Here is a 23,923-nt window from a genome sequence, read left to right as displayed (position 1 = left end):
CTTCTAGAGAGTGCAATTAAATAATATTTTATTTCCTTCTAGAAGAGTGAAGAAAAAGAATAAATATGGAGGGCAGCCTCATTGTTGAGCATCGAATGTGTTACCATCTACTCTTCTGGATAGCTTGTGGAGCCAATAGTTTCTATAGTTGTTATATTGATCGTTGGGAACAAACACACCCATTGATTTGCATAACTGAGGTGGTGAAATATCTTCTGAAGGGTTGCAACTATTGGAGAAGACAAATCAGTCTTTTCATTATGCCAAATTTGTGGCCTAGGGCCAACTTTGTGGAGTAAGGAATAAGTTGGAATTTTCTACAGTGATTTGCTATAGGAAAATTAATGTTTTCAAGTTTTTATCCACTACATTTTGCATTCTTTGAGAGTAGATATTTAGGGCATTGGTAGGGTTTGTAAAATCTATTGTAACCTGATTTATATCAGAGTTCTATATCAGAATTTGTTGCCCTAATGTCTTATTGATCTAGATGCATATTTTCCTATTTGTAATCAATGTTATTCAAAAACAATTGCATCTTCATTTTTAGTTGTTTGGTGTGTTCTTTGGAAGCATATTTATTAAAAGTTTGGCATTTAGAAAGCAATCAAAATTTACATATGCAATATATACCTTGCTTGCCAAGTGTTTGATGAAATGTCAAACAACTAAAGTATAAAAGAATTTGGTGTTTAACTAAAGCAGAAAAGAATTTGGTGTTTGAAGAAGTTATAATCAGTTGGAGTTATAATCGATTGGGGTTATTACATTGGTATCAAAGCTAAATCCTGTCATCCAGAGGGTTTAGCAATCACATGCAGCCACCTGGGGTTGGCTCTCACAGATTTTACACTCGCAAGCAAGCTTTGTTTGATAGAGAACAAGATTTTGATAGGCAGCCAGACACCATGGGTGACAGACAAAAGCGTAGCCCATCAAGAGACAATAGGAATGAGGATCAAGAAATAAGGGAATTTTTTAGAGCAATGGTTATAGGACAAGAGCGGATGGCTCAGGCTCTGCAAGCACTCACCACCATGGTTGAGCGCATGAACCCACAAGACATACGGAATCAAGAACAAGGGGATAATAGGAGTGCAGTGGGGTCACCTAGAGCTCATAGAACTCTTTCTAGAATAGCAGACAAGCCCACACGTCCTACCTTTGTTAGAATGGAACCAGTATAGGAGCCAGCAAAGGAAGTTGAGGATGGGACATTTACAGATATCCTTATGGCTGCTAATGATAAATGGGAATTATTGGCACTGCAAGTACCAGAGAGAATGACTTTTGAGCAATTTATGAACCAAAGAAGAGAATGCTACCATGTAATCAGACTGAATAGGAGACCTTGTGGCAAGGATAATGAATTAAAGCAGGCTACAAGGAAGCTTTCCTTAACTACATTTGATGGAAGTAGCATAATGACAGCTCAAGCTTGGATTCACAAGCTTGATATCTTCTTAGCATTGAGACCTATGACAAAAGTGGAGGCAATAAAATATGCTACGCTACATTTAGAGGGAGTTGCACATGATTGGTGGTACTATGGGATGGTTACCCTTCAGCATAACCAAGTGACTTCATATTAAGACTTCGTGGACAGGTTGGTAGAGTGGTTTGATAAGAAGGATCCAGAAGTCTATTTTAGGGAGTTGGCACAGTTGAAACAAGCAAGCGGATTGGAGTATTTCATTAGTGACTTTTAGAGGCTATCCGTTATGGTGCCAGATATATCAGATAGGAGATTGGTTGTTTTGTTCACAAAGGAATTATCCGAGCCACTAAAGGGTTGGGTAAAAGCCTTTGATCCATTCAATTTGCAAGAAGTGATTAAGAAGGCTAGAAGTATGGAACAAGCAGCCCTAGTAAATAAATTTCAGTCAAAGAGTGCATTATCTAGCAAAGACAAACCATTCTTCAAGAAACCTAAGAGGAATGAAACAAAGGCGAAAAATAAAGATAAATCATTTGCTCCTTTGAATAGAGAGACATTGAATGATTCAAGGAAGAAAAAACTCTGTTTTTATTGTAAAGGACCCTGTGACATGAACCATGATTGTCCTTTGAGGCCAAAGGGAAAAGCAAACAAGGTTATATAGGCTTATTATGAGGATTTTGATTCTAAAAATTCAGACTAGCAATCTAAAAATAAGGAGTCAATTGAAGAAAAGTAAGGCGCAGATGATATATGTGATGAGAAGACTGAGGGTAGACTTAAGGAGGCCCGTCTCACTAGTGTACAACAAGAGAGATCATTCAGGATGAGAGGGGTATTGGCTGGTCAGCAAGTTATTACTTTGCTTGATACAGATGCTACTCACAATTTTATTGATTCCAGATTGATTGAGAGGCGTGGAATACAGACAGAGCAATTTGAGGGTCTAAGAGTGAGGGTAGTTGATGGCTACATCCTCAAATGTGATAGAAAGATTGCCCTAAAGATTAACAATTTTGATTTCAAAGCAGATTTTTATGTTGTTAACATGGGTGATACAGATTTGGTCTTGGATATGACTTGGTTACATGACACAGGGGAGTTCACTCTCAATTTGAGAGATATGGAGTTGAAGTTTCAGTCAAAAGGGAAGACCCATATACTTAAGGTCATTCATGACAGTGGGTTTAAGATAATGTCTTGCAAACACATGGAGAGCTTGTTGAGACATGACCACGTTGAGTGGGCAGCCCATTGCACTTTAATGTCATTACAGGGGCAGCAAAAATCAAAATATCACCTAGACATACAGGAACTGAGAATCAAGCACTACAAGGTTTTCAATGAAATACCACCATGTAGACCTCCAGATAGAGGTATTGAGCATATTATTGAGTTAAAGGAAGGTGCTAAACCCATCATGATCACACCCTACAGGCATCCAAAGGGATTGAAGGATGAGATTGAGAAAACCATCAAAGAACTACTTACTATGGGGTACATTGGACCAAGTAAGTCACCTTTTGCTTCTTCTGTGGTTTTGGTGAAGAAGGATGAAACTCTTAGGATGTGCATAGATTACAGGGTCTTGAACAAGAAGACTATAAAAAATAGGTAACCCATCCCACGGATTGATGAGATATTAGATGAGCTACATGGAGCATGTTTCTTCTCCAAAATTGATTTGAGATCAAGCTATCATCAAATCCGAGTCAGAGAGCGGGATATAGAGAAGACAACATTTAGATGTCATTGTGGCCATTTTGAGTTTGTAGTTATGCCATTTGGGATAACTAATGCTCTAGCTACTTTTCGGTCCACAATGAACAAGGTTTTTCAACATCAGTTGAGGATATTTGTGTTAGTCTTCTTTGATGACATCCTGGCGTATGGTAGGACATGGGATGAGCATGTGCGACACTTAGACACTGTATTGAGCATTCTAAGCAAGGAGTCCTTGTATGCAAAGGAGTCCAAATGTGATTTGGGATTATCAGAGTTATTATATCTAGGTCACATTATCAATGCTTAAGGAGTGCGGATGGATCCTGAAAAGATTCGTGCTATTATTGAGTGGCCTATTCTAGTGAACTTGACACAGTTGAGAGGATTTTTGGGGTTGTGTGGGTTCTATAGGAGGTTTTTTAGTGGATATTCTAGGCATGCAGCACCCGTGACGGACTTGATGAGAAAGGGAGTTTTCTTATGGACTCTTGAGGCATAGGAGTGTTTTGATAAATATAAGGAGTTGATGACTTCTTGTCCAGTGCTAGCATTACAAGATTTTAGCAAACCTTTTGAGTTCCAATGTGATGCATCTGGCGAAGGTGTTGGAGCGGTGCTTATGCAGGACAAGCACCCAATTGCTTATGAGAGTAGTAAGCTCAAGGGGGCTTGAGAAGAGCTTCAACATTTATGATAGGAAATGTTGGCCATAATGCATGCTTTGACCAAATTCAAGCAATATTTAGTGGGTAACAAATTCAAAATAAAAACCAACCACAATAGCCTGAAACATTTCATGGGGAAGTGAGATCTTAATGACAGACAACAGAAATGGGTAAGTAAATTACATGCATATGATTTTGATATTTAACTATTTCAAGGGACACAAAATGTATCAGCTGATGACCGATATATCAGCTGATTGGAGACATTTTATCCTTGTAGAGTATGCAAAAGATACATGGGCATCGGGATTCATAGATGGATCGATCTAGAATAGTGATTTCACCCTTGTGAATGAGATCATCATTTCCAAAGGGCGCATTTATTTGGTGCCAAGGTCAAAGGTGAAGAGGATGGTGTTGAGAGTTTATCATGACTCACCTATGGCAAGACATCCAGGTTTTTACACCTACCAGCAAATTCGTGAGCATTTTTCGTGGAAAGGGCTAAAAGATGAGGTGTTGCAATATGTAAGAGAGTGTCCTGCTTGCTAGCAAAATAAACGGGAGCACTCTTACCCAGCCGACTTACTTAAGCCTCTTCTGATTCCTGATAGGAAGTGGGAATGTTTATCCATGGACTTCATCACAGGACTACCAAGAGCCCAGGGTAGAGACTGTATATATGTTGTTGATCGTTTTACAAAGTTTGCCCACTTCTTCCCAACCAACACTACATACCCTACTACACAGGTGGCAGATTTATTCTTCAAAGAGGTATTTAGGTTGCATGGTTTACCTCAGAGCATTATCAGGAATAGGGATAGCAAGTTTATGATTCACTTCTGGCAGGGGTTGTTTAGATTGTGCAACACAGATCTCACTCCGAGTACTAGCTACCACCCCCAGACAGATGGTTAGACAGAGATGGTGAACAAATGGATGGAGGTATACCTTAGGAATTACATAGCAGGGCAATAGAAGGCTTGGGTTAAGTGGATATATCTATGTGAATATTGTTATAATTCCACTTATCACATGTCTATCCAAATGTCACCATTCATGACATTATATGGATATGAGGCACCAAGTTTCATGGATTTGTTGCTATCAGATAATACAGTGCCCAATGCTAGAGACTTATTATAGGAGAGCTAGGACATTGTGAAGGCTCTTAAGGATAATATCACCAAAGCACAAAATCAACAGAAGCAGTATGTCGATCAAAAGAGGACTGAGCTGACTTTTGAGGTAGGTGATATGGTATATTTGATGTTGCAGCATTACCGTCAGTCCACTCTCAGGAAGAGTGGCGCCAAAAATCTTAAGCCACATTATTATGGGCCTTTTAGGGTGATCAAGAGAGTTGAAGAGGTGGCTTACGAGTTGGATTTACCAACAGAGAGCAGAGTCCATAATATTTTTCATGTGTCACGTCTCAAAAAGGCATTAGGACACCAGATTGTTCCTTCTACAGTGCTTCCACCCTTGGATGATGAGGGGAAATTGGTTTTAGTACCAAAGGCTATTGTTGAGTTCAGGGAGAGGAATTTGAGGAGACATACTATCACGGAGTACTTGGTGAAATGGAAGGACCTGCCAGTAGAGGATTCCACTTGGAAGAATGCAAAAATTTTGCAGCATCCAGAGTTGAGATTGCTTGAGGACAAGCAATTTCAAGAAGGGCGGACTGTAATGTCCCCATCTTTTTAGCATCTCAGTGGAGTTCTTAGCCTTTACATTCTCCAAAGGCTAAGTGGAGAAATAAGGAGAAATTGATTAAAGTAATTTCTTATAAAGTCATTAAAAAAATTAAAATTAAATGGTTTTAATTAATTTAATTTTCTAGAAGCACAACTAATTATTGTATTGGAAAGGGGGAAGCTTTTAAAAAGTGCATTTTCTAGAAGTACAACTAATTATTGCCTTGGAAAGGGGGAAGCTTCTAGATAGTGCAATTAAATAATATTTTATTTCCTTCTAGAAAGGTGAAGTAAAAGAATACAGAGGGAGGGCAGCCTCATTGTTGAGCATCGAATGTGTTGCCATCTATTCTTCTAGATAGCTTGTGGAGCCAAGGGTTTCTGCAGTTGTTATATTGATCGTTGGGAATGAATACTCCCATTGATTTGCATAATTGAGGTGGTGAAATATCTTCTGAAGGGTTGCAATTGTTGGAGAAGGCAAATCAGTCTTTTGATTGTCCCAAATTTGTGGCCTAGGGCCAGCTTTGTGGAGTAAGGAATAAGTTGGAATTTGCTATAGGAAAATTCATGTTTTTGGAGCAATTCCAGGTTTTTATCCACTACATTTTGCATTATTTGAGAGTAGATATTTAGGGCATTGGTAGGGTTTGTAAAATCTTTTGTAATCAATGTTATTCAAAAACAATTGCATCTTCATTGTTAGTTGTTTGGTGTGTTCTTTGGAAGCATATTTATTAAAAGTTTGGCATTTAGAAAGCAATCAGAATTTACATATGCAATATATCTCTTGCTCGCAAAGTGTTTGACGAAATGTCAAACAACTTAAGTATAAAAGAATTTGGTATTTAACTGAAGCATAAAAGAATTTGGTGTTTGAAAAAGTTATAACCAGTTGGGGTTATTACATTGTGTAGCACATGTCCTTGGCCTTTTTTTGGAGGACATAGGAAAATTAGATTAGGTGAGACCAGTTGTAGAGGATGCAAGTAAGATAACAAAATACACAATATAACTCGAGTGCATGCACCTGCCCTAAAACCCCTTGCACCAGGTGCACGTACCCCAACCACGGCCAAAACACGGCCGCACTGTTTGGCACACCCATGCGAGACGCAGGGACACGAGTGCATCCCAAGTGCATGCGAGGTGTGACCGACAACTAGCTAGAAAAGTTAAAAAATGAAAAAAATTACTATTATATTTAAAAAATTTAGTATTTATAATTTTACTAAGTTCAATGCTCATTGGTAATGTTATGAAGTTTCAAGTTTCAAGTTTTAACTTATGGTTTGTGGATCACATTTCAATTTTCTACATTCCACTATAATTGGTATGTTATATTGAAGTATCATTTCATAATTAGCATTTTCAGTCATATATGTATACTATGCAACCTTCCCCACCCCCCCGCCCCCCCCAACCCCCCCCGTACCCCCGTTGTTCGAAAATTGAGGCCCTTTTATCCTGCACCTGAAACTTGTCCCGATATTCCCCTATATCGCCACACCCCCTCACCGGTGTAACACTGAAAATAAATCTACAATCACCCTTGGGTTCTGATGGAGCCTAAAAATTTAGGTCTCCATTTGTGAAATGATGTTGAAAATTTGATAAAATATCCCTATATGAAGATTTTGAAAAAATCCTACAAGTGGAGGCTTTCATATCCTTTACAACAAATTCCCACAGGGAAATAGGATTGAATGAGATTACTGTGACAGGCATTTTTCCAACCATTGGGCAGGATTTTCAAATTGATCTTTTTGTTCTTTTATCAAGGCATTATTCGAATTATCATGTCAAATATTGTCAGAGGTTGAATCATTTATTGGAAGTTGTTCATCACATGCAGCCATTTCACAACCTCAAGCCTGCAATATAGCTGCTGTCTTCACTTCAGGAAAGGAATTCTGAGGGCAAATGTGTATTATATCAAGAAATGGTGGAAAGTTTCCAAACCAGAATCCAAGATGCACAAGAAACATTTTCAAAACAAAAGAATGCATGCAAAATAATGCATAATGAATATTGACAGTAAGAAACACATTAGATATAGATGTTACGGAAATTCTGATACAAGGGGAGTTTGCTAAGGAAATATGCAAAACTTGCCTTGTGTGTACCAACAGCAGTAAAGTATGTGCAGATCTAAGGAGCATAGTTGTTCCTAAATTGTTTTTATTCACCAAGGAATATTCATCAGTGCAGACAAATTGGTGCTTTTGGCATAAAAAATGTATATTGGAAATCAATTGATAATGTCCAATGAGCCCTTAACAATTGCCCATTCTTCAAATTCCAATGGTGCCATTCAGAGCTTAGAAACAGACAGAGAGCTTACAAGCAAAACTCCATCTGTGCTTAGTAAAGTTGGATGTGAGATTGCCAAGGCCAAAGACATGGAGAAGCCCTTGTAGAATGAATGAATATTCAGATTCTGAGAGCATATAGGAATTAGCCAGCAAAGTCTGAAAATGTCTATAAGTGAAGCCACACAAGAAGTGCCTATACAAGTCACGAAGATTAGATATTTTATAACCAAGTCATGTTTGAGTGATCAGATGTATATTGCCATCGTACAATCATTGCTCTTAAATATTTTATATCCAAAGATGAGTATGGTTGTGCATCACAGGGTAATAAATATTGCATTTGTTTGTTCGAAGGATTACTATTAAATTATCAGGTCAGCAGCAGTGGTTAGAGAAGATAAATTCTGGTGATTCCAGAAGATGTTTGAGATTGCTCTCTATCCATGAAAGTCGAGTATAAAGAAGCTTTAGGGCAAAAGCAGATATGTGCAATCCATAATGATAAAATCAAACTTGTTCTTCTCAGCATCAGTGCCTTCCACAGGGCCTTCTGGTAAATATTTCCCATAAAACTATCATTGATATAGTTTACTTATAGCATTTTGAATATCTGTGGCAGGTGTACATTTGGATGGAGCCGTCTAAAATAGGAAAGGTATCATGGTGCATCATATCGTTGCAATGGAGACACTCGATATGTGGCAAAATCTTTATGTGCTGCCTCACGCATACAAACAATATTATAATCCTGAGATGCAGAACAAGACGGAGATGTTCAAAGTGGTCTGGAAAACAGTTTGGCACCGTCAGGAGTTTGGTGTACGCGCAGGAGTCGCATGCCCGGTGATGGAGATCTCAAGATTTGTTTGATATGTGGAAAGTTAAAATATGATTAGTGCTCTTGTTTGTCTTATATGCTTCAATCGTTCCTAATTAAAGTTTTCTTTTGTGCAAAGGTTGAAGGATTTATCGATCAGTTATTTGTTATGAAAAGTTACAATTGTTTTGGAAAAGGCATAGTGCCTTTTCGTTGTTTATAAATATGACATGTAAAATCAAACAAGGGAGACAATTTCAATTTCATATTTGTATTTTAAAATTTTACCAATCCTATGCTCTATGATATATTTTATTTTCTATCGGTAAAGAAATGATTTTTTGAACTAAGCCTGTGGATGGTGGGTTATCAAATGAATTCTTGTGCGATCTAGAATCGAACTATATTGGATAAATCATCTGTCGGGAGTGTCTCCAGTATAATTTTACTTCCAGATCAGTAAGAAATATTTATTTTAATTTATTTGCATTAGAGTTTTAATTTTTTATTAAGTTGTGTCCTTTATAAAAAAAATTATTAATTTCTATAAATATTTTAATATTCAAATAAGTGGACTGGGTCATTATTGCATTTTAAATTTGACAAACATAAATATTGTGAAATATTTAATTATTTTTGTATTTATGTCTAGTTTGTCTTCGCAAGAGTAAAAGTGCAACGTAGACTAGTTTAAAATTGCATTTTTATAATTGATCCGTCACGTATGAATTATTGAAATTGTTTATAGTTTAAATATATTAGACTTTATAAAGTTGTACGTTTCAACTTATAATATTGACTCTGATTGCCCATTTAATTAAGCACTGGTCTTTTATTCTTGATTCACAATCCATATGTTGGCAACCTTTCCATTTCTTTCCTTTGAGGAATTAATATATTTGTGTTGCATTAATCTATAATCATTTTTTATTTGAAACATTATCACATTTATTATTCTTAATTCGTAATTCGCAATCTTAAAACTTTCCATAATTCTTGCCGTTTTGAAAGCTTTTATTGCATTCGCGTTTTAATTTATCTACTACAAGCCTCTTGGATTTAAAGTTGTTGTCCAGGATCAGGTACACCCACCTCGGTTTTGCAGAGCCAGAAGCACAAGGGATTTGGATCACATTGATTGATCCCGTCATGTTGGCCTTAACCGGTTGGATATCCCAACATCGAGCAGGCAAGGCTCATAGGATTCCAATCTACAATTTTGGGACCCAACAGGTTCTCCACTTGATGAGAGATTTCACCCATGAGAAGGAGTTGGTTAGACCTACTACCACAAGGTTTGCAACAATTTTCTTAACATTGTAAATTGTTATTAGCTCTTTGAATCCTTCAAAGCAATTGCTTGTGAGTCCAGAATGGCTAAACTCAAGCTATTCAAAGAAACCTAATGGATAGAGTGTTGCATACATTTCTTTGACAAACACTTTCTCAATGGTGCTATAGAAATTGTCAAGGTAACTTGGAAGCTTTACAAGTTGAATATTTAATTTTGCTCTATTCAATAATCAAGTCTTTCATTATTGACTTCTAGCTCTAGTCTCTTATTAATGATAATCGTTTTCTACTTTTCAATTATAGGTGACGAAATCCTTGGTTAAAGTTCTCCACTTGGTAGATGGGGAGAAAACCCCAATGGGGTATCTTTACGAGGCCATAGATAGGGCCAAAGAGTCTATAAAAAATTACTACAAGGGGGGCAACCTCAAATTTGACCCCATGTGGTAAATTATTGATAGTTTTCGCTTCTCTCTATCCTATGCAGTTCCCAATGGAGAGGTTGTGGAGGGCTTCATTGATTGCATGCAAAGGATGGTATCTAATGTTGAGTTGAGAGACCTCATAGTGGTCGAGATGGAAGTGTTTCAGAATGCATCAAGAGAGAAATTATCCTTAGACTTGGCAAGAAGAGGAAGGAACACTTAACCCCTAGGGACAATATTTGAATTTTGGACTTTTGCTGTTTTTCTCCTGCATGATAAGTAGATAAAAACTTACATATTTTCAGCTTGTTTTCTAGCACTTCACCATTTATCTTGCATTTGCTTGGTGGCAAAATTGGGGTAAAAATGTTCCAAATCTGTAAAAACTTGCCCTATGCATCTTATGTCAATTGTGTAGCTCATCCGGTTGTGAGCGTAATTGGAGTTTATTTGAGGCCATTTACATGAAAATGAGGAACAAGTTGGTACAAAGATGCCTCAATGACCTTGTTTATGTGCATTATAACCTTAAGTTGCGCATAAGAAAGGTAGAGTTAGCAGCAACTGGTCCACTTGATTTGGATGACATAGATCCCTACTGCAATTGGACATCATAGAAGCAGCCTCCATTCTTCACAAATGATGAGATCTATGATTTGGAGAGACAGGCTATAGAGGGTGGATTCGCAATGGGATTGGATGACATTGATAAGGACACTGAAGAGGATGAGCGCACTGAGCGTGAGGAGGATACAAATGATAAGGAGGCATTGCTAGTGTCAGCACCATCTACATCCAAAAATGAAGATCCAGCCACAGCCACGACAGCCTTCTAGGGCTAAAGTCCCTCAGCTCGTACTCTAGTAGTTTTCACTAGAGCTATTGGGAAGGCAAAGAGGAAGAGGTAGCCTATTTTGATATTGTACTTGACAGTTGACACTCGTATTTGCTTATAGTTTTACAGTTACTGTTTACAAAGACAATTTGCTATTTTTAGTTTGCTTTAAAGTTCAGATTATCATACTATCACTACGGGCCATCAACATTCCACTTGAGGCTACGATTTTGTTTCCTAGTTGCATTTATATATACCTAGATCAGCTTGTTTTGTTTGTTTAATTATTTACTGACTCATTGGATGCATCTCTTTAATGAATTTTACAAAAAAACAAGCATTTCCAATTAAATTTAAGCAATTGCTTAAGTTCCCGATATTTCCCTGTTAAGTTACAGACTTATCTCCAATATTTGCTGATATTTTTGTTTGCCCTCAGAGATAAGTTGCCGATAACAATAAGTTGAATTGTGGTCTGAGGTATTTTTATCTGATTTGAGTAAACAAAGAAATTTCATATGATTATTTCATGTGAATATTGGTCGGTTTCATGTGAAGCCATGGCGTCCAGAAGATACACATTAACAAATTAATATTCTGCAACAGGGGTTGACTTATCGGTGGTTTATTCTTAGATTTTCATTGAAGGGTTTGATATTTCTAATGGTCAGTGATTATAATATAATCGTGGCAAAAGTAACATTTGCAGATATTTTGAAGTGAGTCAGTTCAATGTCACAGATAAGCCGATACATGAAGGCAAGTATTTTAGAAGACTATAGTTGCAAAAGGCAGCAACAGAGTATTTTTCGTCCTGCTTGCCACAACTCAGAAGAAAATATCTAAATGTGTATCACATGTGCAATTTCATATTACTGATGGTAAATAACACTGCTAAGCCATGAACAATTGTTGAGCCATTCTGTTAAAGTGTGAGAGCTTACACATTCGTACATATCTATAGCTGGCAGGATTGATGCAACCAGTATATAATCATTCATTTATTTATAGTATATACTGAAGTGCCTTCCAATACGTAAGTGTAAATGCTATTATCTGATGGGTGCTGGCCATAAGACATAAGTTATTTTCCTTCATTAACAATAGTTTGGTGTGAGCAGAACCTGATGGTGCACAGAACTTTGGTTTGCATTAATATATATCTGTGCATATTTGTGAAACAAACTAGGCATTTGTACTACTGCCACAACATTCTCTGTCTCTGAAATAAAAGTCAGGCCTTCAGCCTTGAATGCTGAAACAGTGGGTGTTTTCTGCGTTGCATCATTTCTATAATCATTTCCAATCTTTCATCTGCAATAAAAAATACTGTCAAACACACTAAACAAATCCAAATTTACAACCTGAGTATGCAAGGACAGCAATGATAATGCTTTGCCTGATTAATATGTTTGATGTGGAAATTTCTGGTGATTGTTTGGGGAAGGACATCTCACTATTGGTCAATTGTATATTTTGTTCATGTTTTGATGCATACAGAATTTTGAGGATAGAACAAATGAGTGCAATGGGACAACGTTGGCACCAGAATGTAAAAGGTACATACTGTAATAGTGTCCAAAATAGCAGCTATCCATATACATGTGGCACACAATTAAGTATCATGCACATATATAGATATAAGAAGATACCTGAGTAAAGGAAAAATAATTATTATTTTTGTCGATGAAGCATTGGAGCGCTAATTATTGTTTTTGTCATTGAAGCATTGGAGCACTGATTATTGTTTTTGTCATTGAAGCATTGGAGCACTTGTCTTTACTTTCAACTTGTAGGCAGGTAGACAGAGCTTTTAAAGGATATTTTGGAGAAGCCTTGTTTGAGCTCAGTGCTTGATCAGATCTCAGTATGATAGCAAATCTAATCTGAAAAGTTTTACTTGACTATTAGATATGTGTAGTTGCGATAAATAGTGACCGAAGAGTATTTTGGTATTTAAGTCATTATCATAAAGCATTGAAATTGTCTTGATTACAAATTGAAGTGCAAGTGTATAGCCTTCAGCTCCTCCTTCCAACTGTCATATGGAGTTCAGCATTTTTATTAATATCCCTATTTCCACTTCTGGCAGCAATTTCATGCTTCTAAGCCATCTAATGAAAAGTCTATCCACATTTACTCACTTCAGAAACCAACAATATCTATATATACTAAGGTTAGTGTTAGAATCTAAAAAAATTGATAACCCAAAAAACTAGTGCAAAGAATAGATATCTAAACTATGAATGCAAATGATACAAAATCAAAATAGCAACATAGAGTTAGTCTCCAAGAAAGTAATGCAAATGCTAGAAGCAAAATAGCATTAAGAGGATGCAAAAGAAATCGATCCCAAATACAAGCCAGGTAGCATCCTTATATAGACTAAGAAGAGGGAGGAGGTGGCAACACCGACCAATGAAGAGCAACCATCTATCGGACTAAAGATAGCAAAGTATCTTCCTAAGATAGCTAATGGATGCTCACATGTAAGAAGGTGACACCTTGCAACCACTTTCTAAATAAGACATGCTTTATTAAACTAAGCAAGATTATTAAAAGTGTAGGAAAAAACTAGCAATATAAGGAAAAATAAATAACCCACTTGGAAATAAAAAAACTACACTAACAGTTAGATCATTCACTAAAATGTCTCCCAATAAAAAAAGATGCGACGAAGGACCAACGCATATTTTTTTAATAAACATCATCAATGTGTTTCTAGTTAGATAAATTCGCAGTTTTAACTTTCTCAAATAAAGCCTCATCCATTGATCATGGGATAGAAAGCATTCTTAAGGATGTGAAGTAGCTTGACTCTCTTGTAATAGAGATACATTACATTATCAATGAACGCTGTTTCTCTCCAAGTAACAGCAGTCAGAATTTTGGCATTCATCTATAAACATATTTTCCTACATATAGGGATGCAAGGCACCATAGATATCATCTGGGCCATTTCTAGACCCATAAATCCATTACACACCCCCGTTAAATAGCCTTAAAAGACTTCTAATATGTCTAAATAAGATATAAAAGAGTAAGATTTTATAGAATATAAAACACATTTGAAGGAATAAAATAATTAAAGTTATTATGAAAGAATATGATGGAAAGGCATTATGAAGGAATAAAATAGTAGTACTGGGATGGGTGACATCCCAGGAAGTCCCGGTGCTTCACCTCTGTGAGCATCACCTAGATCCAATGAGTGCTAAGAGTTCCATTTATTCTCATGGGAGATGGATTTGTGTGAATCACCACTCATGAAACATGGGTCAATGAGTTTGACTTAAAAAAATACGCAGTTAAATCCTGATAGCAGTATCACAATTTGACTTGCTGTGGAAAATACTTCCTAATTATCAAAATAATTAGGGTTATTATGAAAGGATGTGATGGAAAGGCAATATGAAAATGCATAAAGAGGCTATATAAAGAGGGGGAAAAGGAAGATAAAAAGTGTGGAAATGTGTGGAAAAATATGTGGAATGAAATGAACTAAATATGTGTGATAGAATGATGAATGAATTATAAGGTATGTGTAAGACATTAAAGTGTATGAATATATGATGTAATGGATGTGTATGTATCAATAAATGTAATTATTATTCATTGATTTATACTTATTACATATATAGAGTCTCCCTTTATACTGTATCCCACAAAGGTTGACTACACATAACAGAATATTGAACCTTGCACTTTGGTCAATGTTTTTCAGTCAATAATTGGTAAATACTAAAATGCAGCGATTTTCGATAAGACTATTCACATGATCAGTACTATTTGTCTGACAATCTAAAGTCCTTGCTTTTAATTTATACACCTGCCTTTCCATAAAGATTGTGAGAAGCATTCGCAAAGGTTGGATTCAGTTGGATTCCTCTCAAGTTAGATTCCAATAGAAATACAGTTTAGTTATGCCTACTTAACTACTTTAATTTTTAATTAGTTCTGTAAACTTTAGTGAATGTTAAATGTACTACCATTTTAATCAATGGAATTGGATGAAAACATCAACCCTACAATAGAAAATGAGAATAGCATCTGAAAGTCATGGAAGCAAAATCGCTTATAATAGAAAAATTTTGCATAATATTTGTCATGCCAAACAGAATATGCATAAAAGTTCAGGAATTTAAATACAAAAAGAAACAAGTCCCTAACATCCATTCAGCCTAGTTAGAAGTGTGGCAGTAGCATACCTTTTATAATATAACGAATCCTTGTAAGCCTGGACAGATTACTGAATTTGGAGGACATGGGAAGCAACAGAGCAACAAGAACAATTGCCATAGGCAAGAGATGTAATATCATAGATGTTTTCTTTGAATAAAGAACCTACATATAAGAAAATCCCCATTTTGCAATCTGTGAGAACTTTTGCAAATTATGAAATCCTTTACATGTTGATGATGTCAAATATTTATTATATCACAATTGTTCTTTACGATCAATTATCAACTATTTCATACCAAGTGAAGATCCAATTTTACTAGACTTAGTATTCATGATAATTAATGCCCTAAGTTGACCTCAATACACAAAGAAGCATAAAATATGTTGACAATAGATACTTTTATGGATTAGATATCTTTATGGAAACCATGGAAATCACCAGGGATAAATATATGTGCTAGAAACGGATACCATTCAAGTGATATGCAAATTAGATTAGTTTGTTAATATGTACTAATATTCAGTTGAATCCTACCATAAACCAGGACAGGTAGTCAAAAAACACTGGTCGATCCCCAAGGGTGCTATTTGCCACTAATGTTTTATCAGCTCTTTGCTGGGCATTTTGTAGCTCCGAAGAACTAGCAAGTGCCTTTAGTACACTGAATAAATTTTCTCCCCGAGCTTGTATGCTTCCAGGTCTGCAACCATAGGATCTCATAAGAAAAGACAAAAAACAGACCCAACTTTCTGCAATAACCATTTTGAACATTATAGTTTAACATAGTAAATAACAATAGGATGATATCTTAAAAATTGAAAGGGCAGGAAAACAACCTATGTGAAAGATAATCTCTTTTTTGAATTATTTTCTACTGAAATTTATACATCTTTAGTTCCAAAATACATAAAAGAAACATACAAAATATTTTCAATCCTGTCATATGAAGTGTGATAAAAATAGCCTCCAATCAGGAATATGATATCCAATCCTGGGATGTCCCCATAGTCTTCAGCAAATATTCGATAATCAGTATCCCCAGGAATCACAGGAAAAATATCCTGTTTGGAAAAAAGATGACAGAGAAAACGAACAAGAAAAACAGTCAATAGACAAGATGGCGAAAAAAGAAAAGAAAATGATTGTTACTCAAGAAAATTTAAATTTCCTTTCTACAAAAATATTTTCTCCAAATCCAGAAAATAAATTAGACCATTGCAAAGAATCAGCTATGAGGAGAGTCAACTGTGCACCCCCATAGCCCAGTCCCCCGTATTTGAAAAATTTCATGTTCTTGTATCAGACAACAGAGATGGTATCACTTAACAACAACTAAGTTAGATTCAAAATATCTTTATTGTAAGCTACTTAAACATTTGTAAGATCTTCCTGTTTCAACAATTATTACATCATAAATGCATATAATATATTAAACTCTATGTCTAAGCCATGACAATTCAAGTATGACTTTCAACACTTTTTGACACAATCTAAAACCACTAAAATTCCACTTCAATTTTTATTTTTTTAAATGAGCCATATTTCAAGAAAGCCTTGTAAATTGTCTGCCTATATTGCAGAAAAAGCCAGAGGACGCCCACCCCACCCTCCCTATGCACCAAAAACACTCAGCAAAATTCCAGGTTCAAAAAGTTGATCTGAAAGGGTCAACTACAATTTTGGACATAGAACCAAAGCAATCTTAACTTGGATGTATTTGGGTAGATAGTTTTACCCATCTTTAATCAATTGATGATAAGAGGGAAATTTTCCTGCACAAGATTGATATGGTGATCTAATCACATTGACAAAGTCACTGTTGTATGGCAGCCTCCTAGTAGGGAACATTACAGAAACGAACTAAATTGTCATTTTCAAGAGTAATCCAAACCCTAGTTGGGAATTTTTGGATAAATAAGTAAAGCCCTAATAGGGGACATTATTAAACAGCAAATTGTAAAAGATGATTTCTCTTAAAACCTTGTCACCATTACAATGACGAGAAAACAGTCATACAATTGATTTTGTCCCTCTCAAAAAGTCGACACTGTCAGTAGATCTGATCACTATAACTTTGCATGGATTTTTATATCACCCAAAATATTAACATGAAACATTAAGCAGGCTTAATTTATTTGTCTGCCTTCCTTGTTTGCCTCTTAACATATTTTGCCCTAAGTTTCCTAGAGGAAACCTTGAGGGTGCCTACTTGTAGATTTGTTTCCAAGTTCCCTAGGAACGAGTAATCCCCCCTCCTTCTTAAGGTTGATGTTGAGGAGAAAGTAAGGAATTAGGGGCTTAAATATGCTAAGAGCCAAATGTATTTTCCCTCATTACATAATTCAATTGAGTTCAATTGCATAGCAATGCATAATAATCCATGGGAAATGGCAGCCTCCTAGTAGGAAACGTTACAAAGACCAAGTAAATTGTCATTTCCAAGCATAATCCAAACCCTAGTTGGGAATTTTAGAGTAAATAAAGTGAAGCCCCAATAGGGAACATTAGTAAACAGCAAATTGTAAAGAGATTTCTCTTTAGACCTTGTCACCATTACAATGATAGGAAATTAATCATATAACTGATTATGTCCCTCTCAAAAAGTTTACATTGTCGATAGATCTGATCACTACAACTTTGCATAGATTTTTGTATCACCCAAAATATCAGCATAAAACATTAAGCAAGCTTAATTTAATTTTTTGCCTTTTAAACATATTTTTCCCTAAGTTTTCTAGAGGAAGACATCAATTTATGGTCTAGAGACTTTGGAGACGATAGGGGTGTTGACTAAATTTTTTGTATGTCACTGACTACGACTTACAAAATTGTGACTTTAGGCAACATTTCATGAGATTTCTCTCTCCTCTTAGCAAAAGGGGAGGCTCCCTTCTTGCCGTAGATGGCTTCAATAGAACTTAACTGAAATTACAAAAAGGATAGTTCTCTTGATCAATTCCTCTTTTTTCAAGAATGATTTGCATACAACTATAACTTTCCAACTTGACAAAAAGTGTTGTATTGCTACAATAATACCAGTGGCCCTAAAATTGACGTAAGAATAACACCAGAGGCAGCAAATTACTTTATATATTTTGTGAAACAAAAACAGGAACTCAAAGTCTCCTGCATTTGTCTCGAATGAAGGCTCGAGCAAAATAAACAATAAGGCACGAAGTCTCTTACTAGATTACTCTCAAATTCAATAAGAACACTTACAATTGAAGCCCAAAGTCTTCAACTCTACGAAATTACAACTACTACCATCTATGACAATTTGTCCTCCTACAGCACAAAGTCTTCAAAAGTTCAAATTGTCTCTGGATGTAATAGGCAGCTCAAAGTTTGCACAATTAAATTCAAATTCCTCTTGACCAAAAATCCAAAACTCACAATCAATATCCAAAAAATGTCGTCACATGACACCTTGAATCAACACAAAGTTTGAAAGCAAGTTGCCTCTCTTATTGCAAGCAATTTTGTTAAGTTTGTAGCTTCAATCGGATTGATTCAATCATGAGATACATTGTTGATGGGAAATCATCATTTAGACAAATACTCTTATATATATAATATATTATATATACGTACTATATATATTGTATTATAATATATATATTATATTATATATGTATTATATTTTATATATATATATATGGTTATTTATATTATTATTGTCAAATGATGATTAACCATAGCAACTTGTCTCTTCATGAGACATGTCTCCTCCTCTCATATTTATAAGTCTTCAAATCTGCGTTTGGAACACACTAATAACAATGGCAGTGTTATTACATTTGTAGAAAACGGTCCATGTTACTCAACATGATATCAGAGCTGGACTGCATATGTAATGAAAGACTGTCTAGTAGAATATGTTGTATGATGTGCATGAGTATACCGTGATTGCAAAGAATGGTTGCATTCAAACGGTATTGGTCATCGAGAGAAAGTTTAGAGATCAAGGAGAAATGGTGAAGCTGATAGCTGCGATAGATATATGGAATTGACCAATTGTGGTGTAATGTCCCCACTCCCTAGGACAACTTCACCTATAGAATTTATTAGCAACATAGGTTATTAAATTGAATTCTAATGATTGACAATCAAGACGTTCCATTATTTCTACACATCCTTAAAGATTCCTTTAATCAAGCTTCCTAAGTTCCTAACCCTTTGGCAGGATCCCCTATGTCCCAAGGAACAATCCTCAATTAGTCGATTGTCCTCCTTGAAACTACCTTTCAAGTCAAGCTTTATAATCCTCTCTGAGGACCCTCTATGTTCTATAGGACGACCCTTGATTAGTTAGCCATCTTCTTAAAGGGTTACCTTTAAGGTCTACAAGATTTGTCTATCCAATCTCTACATTTGATCTTACTGTAATCAACCATTATTTCTTATAATTCTCGATCTCAATAATTCAATTTAATTATATTTATTTATACGATCTAATTTCTTTTTATAATATAATAATTACTAGACACTTCTAATGATCTTAAGAATCCTCACATTTAAATTATATAAATTAGATTAATAATAATACTATTACTATATACTAGTAATAGTACTATTATAAAATAACTAAATACAACTCTCATAACGAATAAATATTACTAAGTAAACTAATTATTCCTATGACATACGTACATGTTGACCATTGGTGACATGGGACCCTAACTCACTGTATGGCAATTTCTTTTCTACATAGTCATTCTCCTTCCCAATTTTCAATCATCACACATTTGCTTTGATTCGTGGCTACTTTGTTTGCCTGATAATGTGGACTCATAAAAACCAATCTATTCAAAATGGTTCGACGTCATTTCTTATGACCTCTGACCCTTCCTTGAACAATGTGCAAACCTTATGATTTCATGTTGTGCTTGGTTGCCAGTCGTACCTCCTTGTGTCGGGTTGTGTGTCGATGTGGCAAGTTCACCTACGTGGCTCCTTGTTATGGTTCAATCCTTTGGAGACTTTGCGCTTGATGTGTTATCTTTTATTGTCATCCCATGCTTTTTTCATTTTCCTCCATTACCTTATATATATCCTTAATTATATGCAACGAGGAGCATGGGTCGCAACCAATAGGTTTTGGACCCCCTATTTAATATTAAATATATCGATTTCCCTAATCGTTTATTACTGACTTATAGTCAGTGCTTATATATTTATTAGTTAAGAAATAAATCCAATTAGAATTTTCATTTTATCATTTATTTATAACTAATGTAAACATTATTTGGACACTCAATGGATTTATCAATGGTGATTATTATTATATTTCAATGTTAACAACAATATCACATTACTAGATTTATTTGATTTATTAATCTCTAAAAAAATGTGTTAATTGATTAAATATAGGGCTTATGACATGTGGACTATGATAGTATAAGAATTTAAAGAGCGATGGGGTATAAGAATTTAAAGTGAACAACAGTGACAATCCAGTCACCATTCCAATCGAGAGTATTGCATCAAAAACCGATCTTACTCACTTGGCATTAACAACTCAGTAGAGTATTAACATACAGCACTAACACTATACAAGTCAGTGGCAATAAGACTCGATACATGGAAGCAACGATAAAACGAAAGCGGATTTGTTTGGTTCACAAAATGAAATCACATAGCATATGGACAGAGACAAAATAATATACTTCCCTGTAAATTGTCAGTTATCTATTGCAGAAACAAAAAGGAGCAGTTTGTTCATGATAAGATGACCATGTAGCAATATAGAGTGCAACGATATCTATTAGTATTCAAACTAAAGAAATAAAATTGGCAGAGACAAATAGAATGATGAAGGAGGAATAATCACAGGTTAAAATTATTATCGAGAACCGTTGTTCAAATTTTGAGAACCTTCCTTCAAACAGAAGAATAGATTAAGGAGAAAAAGAGATATGAGAGACAAACGCCTTCAAAATTTGATTGATGTTCATATAAAGTTCTTTATTATCCAGATATATTTGTCTTCACTAATCACAAGTCAAAGAGAACAATAATAGTTTCATGCAGAGATCATAATCAAAGCACAAAAAAGATGATAGATAAACCTTTTTCAATATGGCAGAGACCAAGAAAATAAAATAAAACGGCGATAATATGGTGTGCATTGCTGGCCTCATATATTCGTCATGTCTAAGGAGGTTGAAGAACTCAAGTTTTATAAACCGTAGATAAAATCAGAAGAAGATATTATGTGACAAAAGAATCTCCAAACACAACCACACAAAGAGTGACATTAGTAGAATATAGAATGTGTCTAATAATATGTCGTGACCTACCATCGGATAATTATATACAATAGCCACTGTGAAATTTTTTGGAGATTTTTTTTTTGTGTATGAGCGAAGAAAACCGTTTCAAAGTATAAACAACCTCCTACAAGTATGAATTGTCATCTCCACACATGAACAAGTGCCATCATATTAATAGTGATTATGATATCAACGTTGGAAGATGGCAAAGACAAATCACATCTATACACAGCTTCTTTATATCATTATGTCAAAATCACAATCAATGGTGGCTAGGATATTATCGACTAGATGATATAACTATCTTAGTTAAAGGATCATGTCGGATAACAAAGAGATATTGTTTCTAGAATTCTTGTCTAAACAACTAAGGCATGAATGAAACTATCGAGACATGGAGACTAGTAATGTTGAAACTATTGACACTGTATTGTGCCTAGAGCATTTGTCCGAAAGCAGCTATTAGCAAGTGAGTCATCAATATCATCACTGACCCAAGGCTAGACTTGGAGGAGACTAATCAAATGATGAATAAGAATATTAATACAATGATAGATTGGCATTCATATTCTTGTAAATCGATAATACACTTCTTAATAAGTGGCCAATATCTACGTCTCCAAGAGATACAATACTATAGATGGAGTATTGTTGCATTTCAAGATGGACTAAGAGTCGATAAGGGAAAAGATATCTCTAACCAATGTATAGGATGATATTAAATAAATATTTGTGTCGTTGATGGTCAGTGAAAGCGATAATTACCGTGACCATAATTAAGGAGGGCTACCATTGATATGATCCAGAAAGGGTGTGATTAACAAATAGATATGATTAGAAGATCAATGACTATCTTAACTTAACGACATATGCACATTGGTTACTCTTATGAAGAGATGCGATCTTTGGAAGATTTGTATAAAGAAAGGAACTGTAGCAATAATTGGGAGGATCTATAACGAATACCATATTGGTCATTAGACCCCTCGGTGAGAGAGAGAGAGAGAGAGAGAGAGAGAGAGAGAGAGAGAGAGAGAGAGAGCAATATCCATTTATTATTATAGCAAATAATCTCTACATTAGAGACAGCTTCCATTATATAAGATAACCTGTATATCAGCATGGATAAATTAATGTTAATCATTAGACAATACATGGAAAAGTGCTTGATTGGATGCGAAAATAATAAAGTGAGACAGTCATGAACAAGAAAGAGATATCAAGTTGGCTGTTTGACACAATCTCTCAAGGTTGACTTCTATCATTTCCCATGCCACATTGGAGAGAAAGTTTATAACTTTGCATTGGATATTGACAAATAGCATGATGAAAACTATTTTATATGAGAAATTGAAGATAGAATGCTTGGAAGCCAAGCTAACTTCCATTCATTACTCAAGTCCCTTGTGTTTAAACAATAACAGGCTTGCTAAATATAGAATTGTAGGTAGAGTATATGAATTAATCAACAAATTTATTCTAAGATGATTACTGATCGAGAAGCTTTCAAAAAGATTTTGAATACAATGGAAGATAGAATTCACAAAACAAACCTACTAAAGGAATTTCAAAACCTACTAAATAGTGTGACAAAATAGTGATGTGTTTGTTGACTAGAGCTGAAAGCCTCATCACTTCTATTGCATCCTCCCATAATACAAAGGTTTTGAGATCTATTAAACAAAAGGAAGTTTCTCATATTTGATGTGATGCAAAAAAATTCAACAATATAAAAGTGGGAATTTTACATTATGGGGGGAAAATGATAAACAATGTTCTATTCCCACTTGGACCATCTTTAAAGGGAAGATGTTCCACTCATGTGTAGATAAGAATTTGTTGTCTTTGAGTATTAGACTTATTTGTTTATTATAGTCTTCTACTTATATGTATGAATAATAAGAGTCTTGTGCCTTGATGTACTTTTGTTCCATCTGTTGGTCTCGAGGGATGCTCTCGCAAGAAGAGAAGAATGGTGCATTAGGTATGCTACTAAGGCATTAGTGCAAGTCTATGTGAGATAAGTATCCTTCTATATTAAGAGGGAGTCTGACACTTCTTCAAGGCAATGCAGGAGCTTAAAAGATTGATACTTAGAGGAAGTCTAAAATACATGTGTGTGACTGCATGATTTTGATGGGCCTATCCCTAGGAAATAATGACTTATCACTAGGAAAACGAAAGATCGATTCAGAGGGAGTCCAATAGGCATCTTTGAGCATAGAGTCTATAAGGGAGTAACTACAAGACCTGAC

The 23,923-nt window shown here is 35.3% G+C and overlaps 1 protein-coding gene across 3 annotated transcripts in view; it reads right to left on the bottom strand.

Moving 5' to 3' along the window:
- The window catches only part of LOC149567512 (Zn-dependent exopeptidases superfamily protein), a 153,434-nt gene that overhangs the window by 95,548 nt on the left and 33,963 nt on the right, over window positions 1-23,923 (bottom strand). For all 3 annotated transcript variants that reach the window (XM_089820730.1, XM_089820731.1, XM_089820732.1), the window contains 3 exons: window positions 16,318-16,457; window positions 15,931-16,096; window positions 15,422-15,557 (listed from right to left, as the gene is read on the bottom strand). In XM_089820730.1, coding sequence (XP_089676856.1) covers window positions 15,422-15,557; window positions 15,931-16,096; window positions 16,318-16,457 — 442 coding nt within the window. The remainder of the gene's footprint in view (window positions 1-15,421; window positions 15,558-15,930; window positions 16,097-16,317; window positions 16,458-23,923) is intronic.

Source organism: Cupressus sempervirens, chromosome 3, assembly GCF_028749045.1.
Source record: "Cupressus sempervirens isolate cs-2001-9-10 chromosome 3, ASM2874904v1, whole genome shotgun sequence".
Lineage (NCBI taxonomy): Eukaryota > Viridiplantae > Streptophyta > Pinopsida > Cupressales > Cupressaceae > Cupressus > Cupressus sempervirens.
The sequence above is the reverse complement of the archived record's forward strand: the minus strand, read 5'-3'. Positions and strand labels throughout refer to the sequence as shown.